The sequence below is a fragment of the Balaenoptera acutorostrata genome, chromosome 14, assembly GCF_949987535.1.
Source record: "Balaenoptera acutorostrata chromosome 14, mBalAcu1.1, whole genome shotgun sequence".
In the NCBI taxonomy this organism is placed as follows: Eukaryota; Metazoa; Chordata; class Mammalia; order Artiodactyla; family Balaenopteridae; genus Balaenoptera; species Balaenoptera acutorostrata.
In genome coordinates, this window is record NC_080077.1 from 21,528,587 (window position 1) to 21,550,527 (window position 21,941).

General features: G+C 40.8%; 2 protein-coding genes across 7 annotated transcripts in view; one reads left to right on the top strand and one right to left on the bottom strand.

The window, feature by feature from the left end:
• Positions 1-4,515, top strand: part of PLAGL1 (PLAG1 like zinc finger 1) — a 96,081-nt gene extending 91,566 nt beyond the window's left edge. For all 6 annotated transcript variants that reach the window (XM_057527772.1, XM_057527773.1, XM_057527771.1 and 3 more), the window contains one exon: positions 2,196-4,515. In XM_057527772.1, coding sequence (XP_057383755.1) covers positions 2,196-3,435 — 1,240 coding nt within the window. In that variant the 3' untranslated portion in view covers positions 3,436-4,515. The remainder of the gene's footprint in view (positions 1-2,195) is intronic.
• Positions 4,516-6,851: 2,336 nt separating this feature from the next.
• ZC2HC1B (zinc finger C2HC-type containing 1B) overlaps positions 6,852-21,941 on the bottom strand; it is a 31,524-nt gene continuing 16,434 nt past the window's right edge. The window contains exons 5-7 of the mRNA XM_007171349.2: positions 17,329-17,468; positions 13,821-13,926; positions 6,852-7,024 (exon numbers count right to left, since the gene is read on the bottom strand). Of these exons, the coding sequence (XP_007171411.2) occupies positions 6,852-7,024; positions 13,821-13,926; positions 17,329-17,468 (419 nt within the window). The remainder of the gene's footprint in view (positions 7,025-13,820; positions 13,927-17,328; positions 17,469-21,941) is intronic.

The following is a 21,941-nucleotide window of genomic DNA, read 5'->3' on the forward strand; positions in this document are numbered from 1 at the left end:
ATGTGTACACAGTAATTATCCTTACCCGAACACCAAAAGCAGTGTTAGCTACAGTTAAGCCACAGTGAGGATATTATAACCATGGATAAAGACCGAAACACATATAGGAGATAAATATTTGGAAAAGACAGTGGCGCTAACAGATTACTGGAATGACAGGAATTAGGTGGGATTACTGTGGTAAACCGCACTGAAGAAGATGTCTTAAGCAATATTTAGGAGGTAGGTGGTGGTGGTTCTGAGGAAGGGAAACAACTTGTTCAGCTAAGGGTGTGAAGAGAAGCAAAAAAGGGAAGCAGTGTGCTTCATGCAAGAACAGCCTTCCCTGCCGCAGTCACCGACATTTCTTGCCTCTCTGGCCTGAAGCAGCGATCTAATAAAGGGATAGAAGAGTGGCAAGAGGGCAGGATGCTTTAGGTTTTGCTTTTTTTTTTTTTTTAAAAGGCAGCATTCCATCCTGTGTCCCTCAGTTGTAACATAAGATCCATTTTATAAGCAGAGGTTGAAGAAGAAAATAACTGACTTGCTTAACTAGAAAAGAGAACATGGGACTTCTTAATACAGCAAAGGATGAAAGCAGTTACATGGAGAGAGCAAAGGGCAGGAACAGTGATTTGGCAAGGCAGACGAAGCCCCAGTGTAAGCAGTTACCCCGGAGGAATTCTAAGATCATTGATGTGGTCCAGGTGACACCAAAAGACGGTGGTATTTGGTGACTATAGGACAGACTGAAACTGGTGGTTTCTTGGGTTGTGAGGTAAGAAGAAAAGTTAGGGAGGGAAACAAGATGTGGAAGTAATTTCAGCTATAAGATGATCATGTTCTAGATTGGAACTGTTGCATGAGCAGGTGAGGGGGAAATTAAAAGAAGAATTGGATGCCAGGCAGAGGAAAGAGTCAAAAAAGAGGGGTGGTAGCTGGTAGAATGTGAAAACTGTTATTGCTCAGGTAAGAGTTGTGTCCCCCTGAGCCTTTCTCATAGGTAGGACAGCAGTAGGACAGGAAAGTGTGGGTAGGAAATACCAGATCCAGAGTTGTTACCTTGGCACTGATCTACACAGGGGTGATCAATGAAATTTAATTAGGTAAAAATCCTTCACAAAGGAAAAAGGGGAGAGGGACAAGATCTAGAACAGAGCTTTAGGGTTCCTAAACATTAGTGCTGGACCAAATAGAAAGAAAGTTGTTTAAATGTCAAGTTTGTTATTTGCCCTCTAGCAGCCTCGAAAAACCCTTTCGACAACCTATGAATGTATTTAAATGCATGTGGAACCTGGAGAGACCAGCATCACTTCAGATCCCCCAAATACCTATTGCATTGTCCCCGTTCCTCAGCACTGTTTGTACCTGTCTCATAGAACCTGCAGCAGTCAGTGTATGTTTCCCTGTACTGTCCTGGGGTAGCTGCTTAGTCCTTCTAGAAAAAGTCCTTTTGAACTTTGCCGAAGAAATTACCAATGACCTTTAGGAAGCGAGTTGAAGGTGTCTGTCTAAGAGGGATCTTGAAGAAACGGAGACGGGCTGCACGCATGTGACATGACAGCCAATAGGAAAGTATTAAACGGCAGAAACTAAGACTTGAGCGTAAAGGTCTCATGGGAGGCAGGAGGCTGACGCTCCGAGAACAGGTGGTGGGCTTGGCATTCTGGGTCCAATTAGACACTTTCTCTGAGGTTAAAGATGACAGACTTCTTAGCTTTATGTCTAAGGCCTGAACTTTTTGTCTCAATAAAGACCAAGCAGAAATTGTATTAGAAACAGTAAAAATAACAACACTGGGGGGCAGGGGTATGGGGTTCTGTGTAGAAGGCAAATTGGATCACTTCTGGAAATTCAGAAATTTTAAGAGTATAGAATAGTCATTTAAACCCCTTCCTGAAAAATATTTCTTCATGATCATGTATCTTAAAATGCTTGTATACTTGTATTTGTTTAGAAATCTCTTTGTGTACATTAGGAAAATGTGTTCTCCAAGCGTATTCTTTACAGGTGTGAAAACTGCATCATGTAGTACCTGTTTTTTCATTATGCAGTTTCTGTGTAGAATCTGGAAAATACAGAAAAGTATTTTAAAACTAAAACACATATACCACCACCTAGAGAAAACTACTATCAACATTTTAATACTGTTTCTGTATGTTCCTTCAGCTCGTAAAAAACTGGGTCTGTTGTGAACTTCTTCCTTCTGCCCCTAGGCACATGGCTACCCATTCACCCCAGAAATCCCACCAGTGTGCTCATTGTGAGAAGACTTTCAACCGGAAAGACCACCTGAAAAACCACCTCCAAACGCACGACCCCAACAAGATGGCCTTTGGGTGTGAGGAGTGTGGGAAGAAGTACAACACCATGCTGGGCTACAAGAGGCACCTGGCCCTCCACGCGGCCAGCAGCGGCGACCTCACCTGCGGGGTCTGTGCCCTGGAGCTAGGGAGCACTGAGGTGCTGCTGGACCACCTCAAGGCCCACGCCGAAGAGAAGCCCCCTAGTGGAGCCAAGGAAAAGAAGCACCAGTGCGACCACTGTGAAAGATGCTTCTACACCCGGAAAGACGTGCGGCGCCACCTGGTGGTCCACACAGGCTGCAAGGACTTCCTGTGTCAGTTCTGTGCCCAGAGGTTTGGGCGCAAAGACCACCTCACGCGACACACCAAGAAGACACACTCACAGGAGCTGATGAAAGAGAGTCTGCAGTCCGGAGACCTTCTGAACACCTTCCACTCCATCTCTCCCCAGTTCCAACTGAAGGCTGCCCCACTGCCTCCTTTCCCTTTAGGGGCTCCTGCACAGAACGGGCTTGCAAGCGGCCTGCCAGCTGAGGTACACAGCCACACCCACGGCCCCTCGGAGCAAACCTCCCAGCCTGTACCCGCGCTGCCAGAGCTCCTGGCGCCGCTCCACCCCGCAGCATCCCCCAGCTCTCCCCCCCCACCCCTCCAGAATCACAAGTACAACACCAGTTCTACCTCATACTCCCCACTTGCAAGCCTGCCCCTCAAAGCGGATACTAAAGGATTTTGCAATACCAATTTGCTTGAGGACTTGCCTCTGCAAGAGCCTCAGTCACCTCACAAGCTCAACCCAGGTTTTGATCTGGCTAAGGGAGGTGCTGGTAAAGTAAACCTGCCCAAGGAGCTACCTGCAGACGCTGTGAACCTAACAATACCTGCCTCTTTGGACCTTTCCCCTCTGTTGGGCTTCTGGCAGCTGCCCCCTCCTGCTACCCAAAATGCCTTTGGGAACAGCAGTCTCACCCTGGCGCCTGGGGAATCTCTGCCCCACAGGTTAAGCTGTCTGGGGCAGCAGCAACAAGACCCCTCACTCGCCATGAGCACTATGAGCCTGGGCCAGCTCCCCCTGCCCCCCATCCCCCACGTTTTCCCAGCTGGCACTGGTTCAGCTATCCTGCCTCATTTCCACCATGCATTCAGATGACTGGTTTTTAAAGCGTACCTTTCTTATTCTGGAAGATGTTTTAAGAAGCATTTTAAACATCAGTTAGTTATGATACAAGGAAAGAGAAAGCAGGACTGGAATATGGCTTATTCAGTGATGACTGGCTTGAGAGAAGAGAGTTCTCGAACTGCATGTATTGTGCCAATCTGTCCTGAGTATTCATGCTTTGTACCAAATTTAATAAGCAAGTATTCTTTAATGGAATTGCAACCATTGTCATAACCGACATCCATACGAGGGCTGCTATATATAGGTGTTTGTCAAATTGAACTTAATCGTAAGCCATGATCATAATAATGTTAACTAAATAACTTTATGTGGCACTGCCTAGTAAGGGAACTATGGAAAGGTTTGGATTTCTCCAAAATGGGAGAATTTTTAAAATAAGAAAATAACCTTTATATTGCATATTATGACTAGGCTGTGTATTTCTTTTCAGGGATTTTTCTACCTTCAGGGTTGGATGTAGTTTAGTTACTATTGCCATAGCCAACCTATAGTTTTACAGAAACAATTTCTTGTGGAATAATAGATGTCTCCATTTTAAAAAAGCATTTTAAATGTAGTTTGAATATTTTCCACAGGATGCTACAATGTGAGTTATCACTTCATTTATCTTAAAGACTAAACTGATTGTCAGTTACATCTGACAGAAAAAAAAAAAAAAAAATCACTGTGTAACCAGGTTAAGTGGTAAAATAATCCAGGCGTCAGTCAAAAAAAGCATTTTACTGACTTTAATATTGATTATATTTTTAACAGGAATTTAAGAATATTACTGGAATTTAAAAAAATATATATATATATATATTAAACAAGAATTTCCTTTGCTCTGTCTGGCTTAAAATACTACTCTGCTTAAGTATTTTTAATCACCAATAAGTAAATGCATTTTAAAATTCATCATTTAAGTCAATATTAGTTTTATTCAAAAAAGATAACGTTTTACAATGTAACTATAATCTATCTCTTGAATTTGGTATCTAATGAGTTTTTAAAATATAAAACCTAACCTTTTTTTAAAGCTCCTTTGTCTTTTGTGTTTAGAGGCTTTCTATATGAAGATATATCTTACATATAATAAACTCTACAAATTCTGCAAATGGCTTGATTAATTTTTATATACAACCATACCGCGGAACTATCCACATGGAGATAGAAACCAGTTCCAGCTCCTTAGCCGGCTCCCTCATGCCCCCTCCTGGTCATTACATCCCCTACAGAAACTACTATTCTGACCTCTATTCAGCATCTATTAGAAACTAACCCCCCCCCCTTTTTTTTTTTGAGTAAAATAATTATGATTTAAGGTAGGAGCTTATATGTTTCATTAAATTCACAGTGCTAAGAACTTAGTTCTAAAAATTACTGTATAACATTCTGAATCCTTCCAGAATGCTATGTAATTTATTTCTGAGATATAGGTCAGAATACTAGCTACTGAAGTTTTGTCTAGGCTAGGCTACCATGATCCCGTTTTACAATGGTGTTTACTATTAATTTCTAGTACAAATTAGAAATTATTTCATATTGGGATTTCTTCAGAAAATATGCCCCCATAATAACTGTTTATTTTTGCTTGTTTTACCTCTCAATAGGGTGGGGTTGGGTAGAGAAAGGGAAACCTTGAGTCCGTTTGCCCATTAAAGCAGCACGTTAGCCACATGTGAGAAACCGTGGTTCACAGTCCTTAGAGGTGATGCTGCTGACCATAAAGGGTGGCAGGCATTGTAGATCAGCTCCCTGGGGCTGGGCTGCTGCATGTGTGGAACTGACATGGTGGCTCCTTAAACTGCGGTTTCACTTGCAGGGAAGAAATGAGACAGAGGGACACAGGTTACCTCGTCAGTAGGAATCTACTGCTCTGGGATGTCTAAGTTCCCAAATCCACTCTTACCTCTCCAAGGGAAGGCAATCTCCCACAGCAAGCGGAGGGTGGTAGAGTGGCAGCTCCCCTCAGCTAAAGCTTCCCAAATTCCATTTACAGAAGCTTCCATAAATACTTTTATGTGGCTTACGAGTCTTCGGTCAATTCCGGAACAATACCTGATTTACCTGAGCATAAAACATAGCATTTAGTTCCCAAAATACAGATCGTAAGACTTTCAGATGTCGTGTTTGCTGTACCACAGGTGGGAGTAGGTTGGTATTCTCCTAATTAGACAGAAAAAGATGGCTTACTCCTAAATAAAATTCCCTGACTTTAATAAAAGATTAAAAAATTCTTAGATTAAAAAGCATGAGTTAAGTATAAATGACTCTACAAAAGGAGTTTACTAACCCTTAAGATGACCAAGAGAAAAAAAAATAGTTGACACCACCTCCCAACAGAGCTACATAAACCAATGGTGAAATGAACAGTTGACTTCCAAGTTGGCCGTGATAGATAAACGGCCTGAGGCCACTTAGAGCGTCCTCTCCACAGGGCGGGAAGGTAACTGGAACCTGTTCCTTCCACTGTAGTGTTCCCCCAAAACCGACTGTGTACACTGGTATGTGTGAGACAATTCTACATGGTATACAGATGGACATTTAAAATAGGAGTGGTAACTAATTATAGTTTAATGTTCATTAGAAGCAAATAACAAAGCTGAGATTTCACAGCTATTATATAGAATAAAGCTAGGTAAAAAACGATTTTCCTAGAAAGCAATAATGTTAGTACACCAAAGACTGTTTCACTAAAAGTTTCTAATATCAAAGTAACATTTTCTTTAAAAGCTTATTAAATGTCCACTTAAAAAAAAAAAGCTTCAAGTGAATCGTTACATCAAGCATTATCATACAGGTTGACGTGGTGTTTAATGATTTGGGGGGAAAATTTTGAAGGGAGTGGATAAGAAAATTGGAAGCTAGTTTTCACTTGTTCTACATGATGTCTCGAGAGAAATCATGGGCATGTAAACACATGTCTCCCCTTCCTTCGCCTTAGGTGGCTTTCCTGGGTACACAGCCGTCCAGGCTGAGGACTTCCAGGGAGCCAGTCCGAAAGCAGAAAGAAAAGGCATTTACTTTAGAACTCCGTTGTTTCCACATTGAGAATGTTAAGTAATATAGGCCTCTTTAAATTTTCAATTGTTTTAACAATTCACATATCAAAAAGTCTCCAACTTCATAGCAGTCCTATTCAGTGTCAATCTCAGGGAACTGTCCTTGTTTGGAAAAAGGGACAGGGCAGTAACCTTCCAGGTCAAAATGAAAAATCATTCCCCTTTCCTGTTAAATCCAAGAAACAAAATGAAGAATCATTCCCCTTTCCTGTTAAATCCAAGAAACAAAAACTGAATGTCATTTCAAACTATATGTTTAACAAAAGAGTAAATTTCAAGAACATACATTTTAGTAACCCAAATCAGGATTTGTCCAAACTCCTCTTTGATTGGCCTGCTATGGATTCATTCTCTTAAAGGCTCATTAACTGTCTTGCCCATTGGATGATCGGCAACACCTGGATTAGAGGTTAATTTTTTTTTTTTTCTTACCTGGCCTCTAGGAGTTAATCTTTTTTTAGAAGATTTAGTAAATCCTTGCCTGAATTTTGCTCCAGAAGCAGGGTCCACTGCTAATCCTTTGCAGACATAAACAGATTTGTTATTATGTAAAAGCAAACATTAGCAACAACAGAAAAAAGAAATGATTACGAAATCCTCACACTGGATTCAAAAATCTCTATTCTTCTTTTGTTTAGTTTTGTAGCTATAGACAAGTTCTCAGTCCCCATCCTGGGCCAAATAATAAGGAAAACAGAAACTGTCTCAGGAGCCTTCTCTCCTCTACCCCTAGGCCTTCACTTAGCCGTGGATGGGCCCTTGGACCACCACCTCAGTGGCCCACCATTTATACAAGCTGACCCTCAACACCTCTCCCCACTACTGCCCTGGCTTTCAAAATGTACCCTGTGTATTTCATGTCTTCACAATTCTTTGCCTGCTTTCATGCTAGAAAGGGTTTGATAAGCCTTATGGAAGCATGAGATGCCTTCCCTCCCAGGGGTTATTTACACAATGATGGACTCAATCCCGAAACAGGACTCTTTTCCTTCGTGTCCAACAGCACTGCTAGGTATGGAGATGTAGGAGTTTATGGATATAGGCATACCATACCATAGTCTGTTTTAAAGGACCACATGGTATGGGACGGGATTCTCAAGGAAATCATTTAAAAAAAAAAAAAAAAAAAGAATTAGTGCTCTCTGTCCTAGAGGCCTCCTTTCTAATCAGTGTTTTACAATGGGGGAATAACCAAACAACCCAAGGAAATCGTGAATCAATATCAAAGAACACAGGATAGAAAGAACTCAGTGTTCGTATTACCCAAAGATCTCCAAGTTTTATTTTTTCCAAGGAATCAGCAACTGACCCTTCAATACTCATGACATTTGCTACGCAATTAGGTTAGGTAAGGAGGGGAGGCTAGTGCAGGGAAGATGCTTATAACCTGATCAAATCCACTGGCTCCAGACACCAAAGCAGAACCTACACCAACAAAACTTCATAGGCAATTCACTAAATATATGAAGCAATGCAGCTCTAGAACCCAGAACTACATTTTCACAGTGATCTTAGTCTCTCTGTATAAAGGTGCTGGAGAAGCTGCTGCCCAGAGGTACCTTCCCTGTAAATCTGTCACTCTTATATCAAAAACCTTGAGAAAATAGCCATGTAGATATTTGCTGACTAGGCTATAAACTCAGTTCCCATCTGAACATTAGAATCTTCGTGAGAATGAAGGAAGAGCCACACCTTTTTCTAAAACAATTTCCTAACATATATCTACTAAATAATATATACCTACTAAATAATATATTATACTAGTATATAATATGTACTAAATAATGTAATATATAATAATATATAAATATATGTTTATATAATTATCTCCTTAATCTTTATATTTTTTGACCCAGTTTTCCCAAAGTAGATAAAGATTTGCTTGGCTCTACCATTTCCTATTAAAAATTACTTGTGCAAGTCGCTTTTCCTCTCTGTGCTTTCCTCACCTGTAAACTAGGGATATGAATAATATGTCTACTCCTCTGTGTTACTTTGAGGATTAAATGAGGATTAACGAAGATTAATATATGAAGAGCTTAGAAGAGTGTACAGCTAAGCATGGGCTACTGTCCATGAAGAAGGGAGATATTCAGTACAGCAAAAAAGTAGAAACAACCTACCTATTCAAGTCAGGATAACAGATAAACAAGTTCCATTGTATTTTTGTGATATGATACTATGTTTTTAAAGAAACTCTTTGCCATAGGGAAATGTTCAAAGTTTGTTAGTGAAAAAAATCAGGATGTGTACACAGACTATGATCCTAGCTTTGATAAAAGAAAAACAAAAAAGGAGTATAAAGAGAAAAAATGAAAAGAGGTATCAATGTTAACAGGGTGTGGAATTATGGATGTTTTTTATTTTCTTTACACTTTTTCTTTATACCATTTATACCATTTCTTTATACCATTTTCCAGTATCTTCTACAGTAAGCATTAATTTCTTACATGGCAATTAAAAAAAAAATGCTCCTTCTCAAGAGACATTTTTGCAGACCAACTTAAAGTGTCTAGAACCAAAAAGCTTCTAGGTCATCATAATAGTCTAACTTACACAGATGCGCATGCCTGGGGATGTGACACCAGCATCGGTGTTAATCACATAGAGTCTGGACATCTCGCCAAGCATTTAGGGCCCTCCTTGCTCTAGTGCCAGCCTTCCATTCTAACTTTAACCCCAGTTCTTCTCCGTGCTTTGGCCAAATGGGCTATTTGTTTCCAGAGTATGTCCTCTGCATTCTTATTTCCATATCTTTGTTCATTGCTTCTGCAACTTTTCTCCATTGGTCAAAATCTAGCTCATCCTGGGACTTCCCTGGTGGTGAAATGGATAAGACTCTGTGCTCCCATGAATGGATAAAGAAGATGTGGCACATATATACAATGGAATATTACTCAGCCATAAAAAGAAATGAAATTGAGTTATTTGTAGTGAGGTGGATGGACCTAGAGTCTGTCATACAGAGTGAAGTAAGTCAGAAAGAGAAAAATAAATACTGTATGCTAACACATATATATGGAATCTAAAAAAAAAAAAATGGTTATGAAGAACCTAGGGGCAGGACAGGAATAAAGATGCAGACATGGAGAATGGACTTGAGGACACAGGGAGGGGGAAGAGTAAGCTAGGACGAAGTGAGAGAGTGGCATGGACATATAGACACTACCAAATGTGAAATAGATAGCTAGTGGGAAGCAGCCGCATAGCACAGGGAGATCAGCTCGGTGCTTTGTGACCACCTAGAGGGGTGGAATAGGGAGGGTGGGAGGAAGATGCAAGAGGGAGGAGATATGGGGATATATGTATATCTCTGGCTGATTCACTTTGTTATAAGGCAGAAACTAACACACCATTGTAAAGCAATTATACTCCAATAAAAATGTTAAAAAAAATATAGTAAGAAAAAAAAAAAAAAAGACTCCGTGCTCCCAATGCAGTGGGCCTGGGTTCAATCCCTGGTCAGGGAACTAGATCCCACATGCACGCTGCAACTAAGAGTTCGTATGCCACACTAAGGAGCCCACATGCCTCACCTAAGGAGCCGGCGAGCTGCAACTAAGGAGCCGGCAAGCCACAACTAAGGAGCCTGCCTGCCACAACTAAGACCCAGCACAACTAAATAAATTAAAAACAAAGAAACTGAGGCTGAGTTAAAAAAAAAAATGTAGCTCATCCTGAAAGCTCATCCCAAATGCCTCTACCTCTATGAAGCTTCCTCTCTCTGACTGTCACCTCCTCCATAAAGCCTCCTCAGCAAAGTTGATCTCTTGATTCCCTTAGGACTTTTATATCCCATTGTTAAATATTAGATATAATAATTATTGACTGCCTCTCCCCCTAGACTTTTTAAAGAATCCATGGGTATAAGAAACAACCATACACAATAACTATGTGCTGAGTGAATGAATCCTTTTGAACATCCATGGCAGCTGTGTATCAACTTCATGTAATGTCACATGTTCTCTTGGGCAGAGATTTTCCTGTACATACATAACTTCTTAGAAGACTCTGGGACGGATAAGGATTGTGCCTGACACACATTTCCCCTGACTGAGAATTCAGAACAAAATGTTATAAATGAGAGATTCTAAATGCTTATTTTACTCAAGAGAGTTGAAGAATGACAGCCAGAGTTTTAGAGGGCTAACTACCAGCTAGATGAAGACAGTAAAGGATTTATGTGGAAGACGAGTGACACCAAGTAGCCTATCGACTGTAAATCTAGAAATAGCAAGACCAACAACAATTTTTAAAAGACCCTCATATTACAAATAGATTAATACTGACCAGAACAAAAACAATGGCCAGCAGATGCGAATCTGATTCACATAAGGGCCTGTTTACATTAGTGAGAGGGCCTCAGTGCTTTTCTCCAAGCCTTAAAGAGTTTTCAAAATTAACCTCCCCTCAGTAGACTTCTGCTTCCTCCCCAGAATTGCTCCGAATGAAATGTGACTAATTTAAAGGCACACTAACCCTGACAATTTTAATTTTAAATGTAAACAGGTGAGGCCACAGGAAAAAATAGAAATTAAATTGAAAAAGCATCTTAAGCCTGAAATACAACAAAAAGCTACCTCTTAAAGCTAATTAACAGGACAATTCTATCATATGCCAGTAATCTAAGTGAGAAATTATAGACTCAAGATACCCACTTTTCTCCAACATATTTCATTCAAAAAGTATTTACTGAGCACTTCATAACTGCCATGAACAATTCTAACAGCTAGGGATACAGCAGCACAATACAAAATAGACCAAGCAGACAGATCCCTGCCTTCTTGAAACTTATATCCCTTTTTCTGGGGGTGGGGGGACAGAAAGGAGATAAACAAACCTGTAATGAATACTAGATGATGATAAATGCCATTTTGAAAAACTACAAAGAGAATGATGGAGGCCCTGATCACTTCTAAATACAGAGGGTGTGGGCGAGGCGCACGGGAAGAGGACACTCAGCAGAGAACTGGAGGGAGGGAGGGAGGGGGGGGGAGGGAGGGAGACAGCAGTGCAGATCAGTGAGGGAGGGTTCTGGTTTTCAGCAGAGGGGCAGCACGTGCAAAGGCCCTGAGCCAGGAGTGAGCAGGACTGAGAGGAAGCAGTGGACGGCGAGGTCAGGTTGGCACAGAACCCAGTGTGGGCCCTGCCGGACTCTGCCTTTTACTTAGCAACATCACAGTAGCTATAAACCCCCGTTAACTAGTCAAGAACAAATATAATACTGTTTTGCTTAGATCTGCTGGCCTACTCCTCTGTTTCCTAGTGTATCAGAATGGTGTCTTTGTAGCGTCTCGCTTAATGCCACATACTGGGACACGGGACTGCTAAGCCCTAATTCAGGACCTTTCCACTGGTGCCTTGCTGCTACTTTAAAGAAATTATTTAGTTCATGGAAGGAAACTCTTCCCCTATTTTCAACACTATGCCTGTCTCCCCCGATTCCCAGTCTCTTTCCAGGTTTACTAGAGCGGGGAATGCAAATCCTGGACTCCGAGGCTGTACTCAGATTTGACTTGGCGGGCTGTCAGAGTTGTCTAATCCCGATGAATTAAGAAATATTCCCTCTTGGCAAATAAGCTTCAACCTCAAAATCAAAGGGATGTTTTTCACTGGAAGGGAAGCATTATAATATATTCGTTGAAAAAATAAGAAAAGAAGCCATAGTAGAAAGAAATTGTCTTTTCTGAAGGACACTAATTGTTACACTTTAGAAAAAAGCTTGTTAGTGGAAGTTTTACCAAAAGAACACATATATAATTTGAATTATTTTTGTTCTAAGTGAAAACTAAAACCTACCCCCCATTGTTAAGTTTTTACAGATCAGGAAAAAACTAATGATTTGAGTTTAGATGGCTGTGGGGAAATTTTTAAAATATCAATTCAATTTTTAAACCCATGATAAGCAACTCATGAGGAATTTAAAAACTAATGATAAAAATTTATAGTGCTATTATTACTTTGACTGTGAAACTGGCACTTCTTATTCTGGTTCTGATAATACCTTCAAAATAAGACTTGTGACCAGATGGGCCAATATGATCATGAATTAATTCATATTGCCTTCACAGTACATGCTGATCATAAAGAAGAATGCCCATTATTACTAATGCAGCTCAATGAAGAGAGAAAGCACAGTAGATATCTAATCCAGCTCTGCTGTTTACCAGTTGTATGCCTTAACTGAGCCTCAGTTTCCCTTTCCATAGATTAAAACATTTGGAGGATTATTGCGAGGATTAAATGAAATGGGTCAGGCATACTGTAAGTACTATAATGGTGGTCATACCTTTCCGCTACTTTGAAGAAATTATTTCATTCTAGGGAGGAAATTCTTCCCTTTTTTCTTTTTTTTCAGCCTTACTGAGATCTAATTGAATATATGTATAAGTGTGAGGTGTACAATATGATAACTGATACATGTATATATTGCAAAATGATCACCACAATAAGGTTAGTTAACACACCCCTCACCTCACATAGTTACTTTAGTGTGTATGTGGTAAGAACATTTAAGATCTACTCTCTTAGCAGTTTTTAAGTGTATAATACAGTACTGTTAACTAGAGTCACCATGCTGTACTTTAGATCCCCAGAACTTATTCATCTTATTACTGGAAGTTTGTACCCTTTGACCAACATCTCCCCATTTCTCCCACCCTACCCTCCACCCATGGCAACCACCATTCTATTCTCTGTTTTTACGAGTTTAACTTTTTAAGGTTCCACACATAAGTGAGGGCATACAGTATTTGTCCTCCTTCTCTCCGACTTATTTCACTTAGCATAATGCCCTCCAGGTTTATCCATGTTGTCGAAAATGGAAGGATTTCCTTTTCTTTTTATTGCTGAATAATATATACCCCATCTTTATCCATTCATCCATCAACGGACACGTCAGTTGTTTCTATATCTTGGCTATTTGAAAAATACTGTAATGAACATGGGAGTATGGATATCTCTCTGAGACAGTGATTTCATCTTCTTCCCTTATTTTCAACACAAAACCTGGCACACAGCCATCTCCCATCCTTAATCTCTTTTTAATTTTACCAGAACAGAGAACATTGGTTCTAGACCCCACTGTTGTAATCAGATCTGACCTTGTACATTGTCAGAGTTGTCTAATCCTGGTAAATTAGGAAATATCCTTTCTTGGCAAATAAGTTTTAACCTCAAACAAACCCACATATCTTTATATCCCAAAGCAACTTTGGATGTCATAGCTTTTGCTGACTGCCAGCAAATCCCAAAGCCAACAGTGACCCCCTCTGACTCTGTCATTCGATAGTTGAGATGCTCACTCCAGCTCACCTGGCCTGGTTGGGACCACACTGGCCTCCAGGGCCCTGTTCTGCAGCAGAGCTCCCACTGCACTGGTTACAGTCGTTCCTTTTTCTGGACTCATCTGAACCCTACCCTACAGAAAGAGAGAGAGACAGAAAGACAGAGAGACAGAGAAAGAGAGAGACAGAAAGACAGAGAGACAGAGAGAGAGGGGGCAGAGGGGACGAGTTCTGTAACCTCAGGTAGCACACAGGATGTAAAGCTGTCTCCCCTTCACCAGCAGCAGGCTGGAGCCATGTCTGGGACCTGCGACACCCAGGGGAGGGGGACACGCACACCCTGCACCTTAGTAGCCTCATTCCTGTCCTCCCTGCTGGGGCTCAAAACCATGTCTGGGTTTTAGAGCTTTCATTCCATAATCAAGCCCTTGGTGGAGTGGTGATATGTTAATCCTGTAAAATTAGTTGTATGGAGACATAAGAAATCACTTAATGTCAATAAGGATAGTTATGGAACATTTTAGCTTTTCATTACACTTGAAGATGATTTTGTTTTTAAATACATGAACAGAGAAGAAAAACAGACACTGGCAGGCAGCAAGTGTTTTAAACATGGAATTCCAACGTCTCCATGCCGCTCCCCTCCCTGCTGAGCAGCAGTAGCAGAATAGCCACATTAATACAGAAGAAGGACCAAGAGGTTCCTTGGGAGCTCCTCTGTATACTCCTTTCTACCTCGCTACTGATCTCTCAACATCTCCATGGCAACTCCAGTATAAAGATAACCTGTTCTTCCAAGTGACACTCCTCACTTGGGCAAGGACAGCTAGGAGGCTAGAGCAGGCAGCTCATCCCCAGCCAAACAAAGAAAGCTGTTTTCAGAGGCCCATATTGGTCTCTTTTGGTTAAGGGTATAACACATTTTTATACTTGATTATGTTTAAAATAGAAACACATTTCAGCTGTGCTGTTAACAGCCCTTCAAAACTGAAACAACACCTCCTTTTTTGTTCTCCTTCTGAATAAGCTCCACTATTAGGCAGGGCCCCAGAGTGGTGAAGCTGGCATAAGGGAAACAGCGCTGCTGTTCAAATACACTCTACAGTGAGTTTACTCAGAAAGCAAGCAATTCAGAAAGCAAGCAATTTTTCTTCTGTGTTCCCAATCACCACTTAGCTCTGGAAAACAAGGAGAGGAACAGGGCCAAGTCACTGGCTGCACTCAGGACAGCCAGCTGGCCTTCTTCAGGAATAAAAAGCACTTCCGTCCGCTGCTTCTCTCTGCTCCCCGTGGGCCCACTGACGCCCACTAACTTTGTGGACTGCTTAGAAGAATCGTTCGAAGAAACATAATGCACCCTTTACTGCTTTAGGAAGTATAGGTAGAGTTGTCCTTTTTCCAAAACTAAGTTGAAGTCAAGCCCAAAGCAGTCATATTCCCCCCCAAATTGTGGTGCCTCTCCCACTATAGGAAAAGACCATGAGAGAGGGGAAGGAGGGCGGGGCAATGTGAAAAGAGTAAAAGGCCGGGGCACCCTGTGTGCAAGGCACTGTACTGGTATTACCTATAATCCTCCCAACAGCTCAGCAAGACACACGTTAAAGTGAGCCTCAAAGAATTTAAGTAACTTTTCCAAGTTTACCTGTAGATAATATAAAACTGAAAGTCAAACCCTGACTACTGACTGAAAAATCTGGGCTCTTTCTACATTGCACTGCTTCCCATGATATTTCAGGTGTAAAGATTGAATCTCTACAACTATATTTATCATAACCACCCTGCCTGCCCCACCAACACACCTATCTGCTGCCTCCTGTGTTCCTTTATCTAGATGTGTGGTATTATCTGCCAGGCTCTGGAGCTAAAAACCTTTTTGCCAACCCTGATCCTCTTTTACCTTATATTCTATCAGCTTCTCCGTCCCAACAACTATTTCTTAAATCTACCCGCTCCTCCACACACACACACCCCACAGTCCTCTTACTCTGAGCCCTCATTTTCCTTTCCTGTTGTGTGGCTTCTAACTGGCTCTCGCCAAACCACCTTGAACACTAACTGCAAGGGTGACCTTTCTAAAAAACCAATTCCATGTCACTCCGATCTGCACTATGTGACCAGTCTATACTGCATACAGAAGGACACATGAGGCCAGTGACGGATGGTTGGACAGAAAAGCTGAGAAGGTCAGTCTGCAGGGAGGAGAGAAAGCAGCCGCAGAGTAGGAAGAAGAGTCAAGACGGAAAGATGGACAGGAGGACTTCCTGGGTTCCAGGGAACTTTCAATTCCTGCTTCCAGGCCCTCAGGCTGGTTGGCCTCAGATTCAGGGCACCTATTCACTTAATCCCCTTTTTCCTCCTCTCTGAGCCAGCTTGGCTTAAAGCCCTTGTGGCTCTGACGCTCACCTTGACTGTCCCATCCCGTCACTCACCCACAGGCGCTCTAGGCTTTGCTCCACATGGTGGGCTCCTCAGGTCACGAGCTGGACACTTTGTGCACAATGTCCTTCCCAACTTCAAATCTAGACTGGTAAACCCATTTGCTATTTTGCAGAAAGTATCTGCTCCTCTTTGAAGCCTTTGCTGAATCACAAGTGGCCTCTGCCTCCATCTCGCTCCTATATATGCCAACCACTACACCTTCCTACTGCATTGTTTCCAAGGCCACCTCCTCCTCCGAATCACAAATCCTTGGTCAACCAGCACTTGGCACAGTGGCTGCTTCAGCACAGAGATTCAGTAACTGTCTAGTATATGCTGAGCTAGAGCTCAGGTCCATAGTCCGTGGGGTGTGCTATCGTTAGAGAGGGTCCCATCCCTATTACATATTGGATATCATGGAAATCTTTCTAAACATGCTTCACACTGTTAAGTATTCAGAACAATTTAATTTTTTCTTGTTATCTAAGCCATGTTTATGAAACTAATGGTTTTCATGGTATGCTGTAAGCTATGTCCCCGGCACCTCTGATGTGTACGGAGCTGTGTGCTCTCTCCAGTGTTGTTTTTATAAATCTGTCTTCCTGGTCCAGTGTTATTTTACTTATTTGTACCTATTTATAACAGCTGTTTTATCCATTTACTTTAAATTGCTGACTCTGTGGCTTTGCATAGGGTGAAGACCCCTCTCCACAGAGCAAACACATGACCTGCAGAACAAGGCCTCCTTGTGACGGCTTCCCCCACTTAGGCCAGTTTCACCTCAGGTTCAAGATTCTTTTTGAGGTGGTTAAGGCTGATAACCACCATTGGTTAGAATTTTACCATAATACTACAGAAACACTACTTATACATCTACGTCTTCAACCTAAGAAGCTTCAAACACTGTAGAAAATTTTTTTCTACAACACCCAAAGGTGCTGTTAGCTGGAAAGCAGCCCTCAAAAAGAAGCCAAGTCCCATGAAGATGAGTGACAGTCATTGGCTATCTTGATCCTTACACTTCTCAGGATGGGTAATTTAGGTTCCCTAGCAAATTCTACCTGCTTTCCCTAGGCATGTAAGGGCACAAGAGCCAGCACTTGGGGAGAGATATTCACCTGTACCCTGGATGCCAATTTGGCTGCTGCCTGGGCTGGATCAAAGACTCGGCGAGAAGATTGATCCTTGCAGAAATTAATGTGTCGACTGGCGGCGGTTTCATTAAATCTCCTCATACAATATGGACATTGAATATAATCTGAATGTAAAGATAACAACAAAAAGGCAATTAACATTTCAAAAACAACTCTGGAAGGGACTACATGAAATGAAGTAAATAGAATATGAACTCTGCTCCAACATGAAAGAGAGGTACCAAACTCTGATTTGAGACAGCCTATTCCAGAGGGGGAGACATGCAAGGGCTCAAGTAAAGGGCAAGGTGGGGTAAATTTTTTCTACCTGTGCACTTATTTCAATTAAGAGTGTTCCCTTAAAATGTTTACATGCTATGGTGTTTTTTAGAAAATAGATTAATTATATATACTTAGGAACTTCCCAATTAAATGAATTATTTAGTGGACGATTATGTAAAGAAAGGAGTCCTAGAATCACAGAATATTGATAATGATGACTGAAGGGCACAGACGATTCAAAAGCCCAAGTTGTGGTACCGAGTGGGACAGAAGTTTATACAAAAGTTATGGAGCTACAGAGGGAGTAAGATGTTTCAAAATGTGGGTTTGGGGAATGGGGTTTGAAACCAATGTCACACTCCTGCAGTGGCTAGATTTTCCCACTGAACTCCTAAGTGAGGAGGCAATTAATATGTTCAGAAAGGGGGTTAGGAAAAGGGAACAGGTGAGAGTTCCAAAACAGAAAAGGGAAGAGCTTCCAGTGCTAGAACCTCTCTGGCAGCCCTGGGGGCGTGGGGTCCTCTGAGGTTCTGGGGAATACCCACTGGTCTCAATTTGTCTCATTTGCAATTACCAGACAGTGGGAGAAAGGAGAAGTGAGAAAGAGCCAAGGTCTTCCCAGAACGTGGAGATGCTCACATGTTCCAAAGCCAGGCTGGGGCCTCCTGCTCCAAAGCAAGGGGGACCGTGGGGGTTGTGTTGTGTTGTTTTGCTTTAGGCGCCTTGAAGGGATGACAAAGTGGATATGGTGTGACATAAGAGAATAACTACCTCTCTCCCCAGGAAGGACCTGAGACAGCACCACCTTAAACTCTGTATGGAAGTTTGGTTTACTATAGAGTCAAAATTCCTACATGTGCGAATGGGTATTTAAGGCAGTGATGTCTTCAAAGCTAAGAGTTTTTTGAAGACATCTTTTAAAGCAGTTTGGGGAGCTTTCTCCTTGAACAAATCATTTCCTAAAATGAATACTCATAAAATGAAAGAATTGGAATATGTAAGAAATTGGAATGAAAGAAACGGTTAGCACTTAACCTAACAGTTTATTGCACACTCTGGAAGGCATTACTTCATCATTAATTCCATACTTACTGAACACCTATTATGCTCCAAGCAACTTGGGGATACAATGTCTCTGTAATCAAGGACTAAGCATTCTAATACAGAAACAAAATTTTCCCATGGTGACAAATTCCTTGAACAAAATAAAACAGGACAAAATAAAATAGAACAAAATAAAATGAAATAGCAATGGTGAAGGCTCTGCAGCCTGCCTGACTGGTTTTGAGGCTGAGCTCTTCACCTCCCATGTGTGTGAACTTGGGCACGTTTCTGAACCTCCTTAAGCTTCAATTTCCCCAGTACCTACATATCACCTGTATCATTGAGTTGTTATGAAAGTTAACTATGATAATCCACAGTAGGGCCTGGTACAGTGGGTGAGTAGAACATGCTGTAACTATAAGGAAACAGGCCCAGCCAGGTTGTGTTCCAACTATCAAACAGGAAAGAAACTGGTTATGAAAAGTAAAATAGAAAGTGCCATTATCATGCAGAACTCATTTACGATGGTGTGGAAAAACATCTAGAACTGGGTTCGTGGTTCAGGGGTTATTTCTTTAGTTTTACCAGCTGAAAAGTCAAGGTTTATATCAGAAATGCTGCTACCAGACTCAGTTTGGGCAAAGACAGTGACTACGGCAGTGACTGTGTTGCTTCCTTAATACCACTTGTTCATTCATTCATTGCGCCCTTCTGTGTGTTTGGCACTATATGCCACTGTGGAGGAAACCAAGTTGAAGTGTAGTATTTCCCTGCTGACAAAAATCTTAGAGACGACTAGAGGCCTAGGTAAAGAAGCAGACAATTACCACTCTGGGGAATAAGCTCTGAAAGGAGGAAGCACTAGGTCCTCCAGGAGTCCACAGGAGGAACATGAAGCCCAGACTTAAGGGGCAGAGGAAGAGAACGTCAAATATACTGAGAACGCAAAAACTCTTTTCTTGCAACAATAATTTGAACACAGCATGACTGAGCTACACGTTCGGCCCTCATCTCAATCTGAGTCACCTCTTCCTCTATCAATAATGATGTCATAAAAATCACTATGTGCTATCTATTTCAATAGATAATGATTTATAACTAACTAATTATTTATTTATTTTTGGCCACACCGTGCAGCATGCGGGATCCTAGTTCCCTGACCAGGGATAGAACCCGTGCCCCCTGCAGTGGAAGCTTGGAGTCTTAACCACTGGACCACCAGGGGATTCCTGATAATGATTTTTAATGTCTTATTCCATATCTCATAAAAGATTAAAGTAGAAAAACAAGCATCATTTTAAAATGCAAGCACTTTGTTGAGTACCCACGTCTACACAGCCCTGTGAAACATGGACCAAATGTCCCAGGACCACTGAAAATCCCAATTGTAAATATTCTATATCACTGCCCTCATAAACTGTCACATAATCCTGGAAAGTTGAATGATTGGAAAACTTACTTAAGTCAGTAAGAATTAGAATAAATATATGCACGTCACAAAAACTGAGCCATGAAATAAGGAATCATGCTGGAAAAAAAATGGAAATTACTTGCAAACTCATACATACTAGGCCATATGATTAATAACACTAGTAATATCTGTATAAATTTTCTAAGTATTTAAGCTGGAGAATATATGGGCTAATATAAAATCCCTGCACAATCAAAATAATTGAATAGTAATGAAAATGTGCTATTGGAGGTAATCATTTTGCTTGGTGCATAAAATTATAATAAGGGCATAGGGAAGAATTTAATTATAAAACTGTATTTTAGCATAAAAATGTAAAGGGCAGAACAATAAACTGTACACTCGATGAGGCCTTACAAAGGGAATTATTTATTTTAAAGAAACAATAATCCCCACATTTTAAATCCAACGTGGAAATTAGAGAAATTCACACAGCAGACCATCTGACATGGTTTCACTATTCAACTAAAGAACTAGAAGGTAGCCATCAACCCTGCAGCTTCTGCTATTAAAATGAAGTAGTTCTCATAAAAGATGCTTTTATTATACAAAGCTTGTTGCCAAAGTATTACCAAAATCATAGCCATAGATCTTTCTATGGAACGTCTTAAGACAACACATGATTTCAAGTTAATTTTCATAAGCACCTAGCAAAAATGAAGCAATTATTAAGAGTATTTTCTGGTACTGAAGTTCAGATGATTTATTTTTCGGATGATTTTTATAGTATTACACTTTGGTTTTGTTTGTTTTACTTTTTATTTTATTTATTTATTTTTTGGCTGCGACCCTTGGCTTGCGGGATCTTAGTTCCCCAACTAGGGATCAAACTTGTGCCCTCGGCAGTTTAAGTGTGGAGTCCTAACCACTGGACCACCAGAGAATTCCCTTTTTATACTTTTTAGAATGAACTTTGAGGAAAAATTTACGTGCATTAAAATGCACCTATTTTAAGTGTACAGTTTGAAAAGTTTTGACAAATACATACATTTGTGTAACCACCCCAATTAAAATATGAAACAAGTCTTTACCTCCAAAAGTTCCTTCATGCCCCTTCTCTGTCAATAATTCCCCCAAACCCAGACTCAAGCAACCAAAGATCTATTTTCCTGTCACTAAAGATAAGTTTTACCTCGTCTATATCTTACTACAAGACAGCATCCATGGTGTGCTGCATGTATAGTTGCACTTTCTTCTTCCTGTTCAGTTGTATTCCATTTTGTAAATATTCCACAGTTTGTTTATCCATCCACTTGTTGATGGTCATGTTCAGTTTATGCTACTTAAATGGAGCTGCTATAAACATTAATATGTAAGTCTTTTTTAAGGACATGTTTTCCATTTTTTTGCACAAACACCTAGGAGTGGAATCACTGCATAGGTAAGTGTATGTTTAACTTAAGAAAATACCAAAGTGGCTGTACTATCTTAGACTCCCAGCAGCAGCAGCAGCGTATGAGAGTTCCAGTTGTTCCATGTCTTAACCATCACTTGTATTGTCAGTTTTTTATTTTAGCCATTCAAGTGGGTGTGTAGTGGTATCTCACTGTGGTTTTAATTTACATTTCCCTGATGAAAATGATGTTGAGTATCTTTTCACATGCTTATTGACCATTATTTTGTGATGTTCTGTTCAAATACATCTCTTGCCTTTTCCTTATTGGGTTGTCTTATTATTGAGTTATAAGACTTCTTTATATATTCTTAATATTTGACTTTCATCAGATACATGTATTATAAATATTTTCTTATCCTGTACCTTGCCTTTGCATTCTCCTAATGGTGTCTCTCAAAACTAATG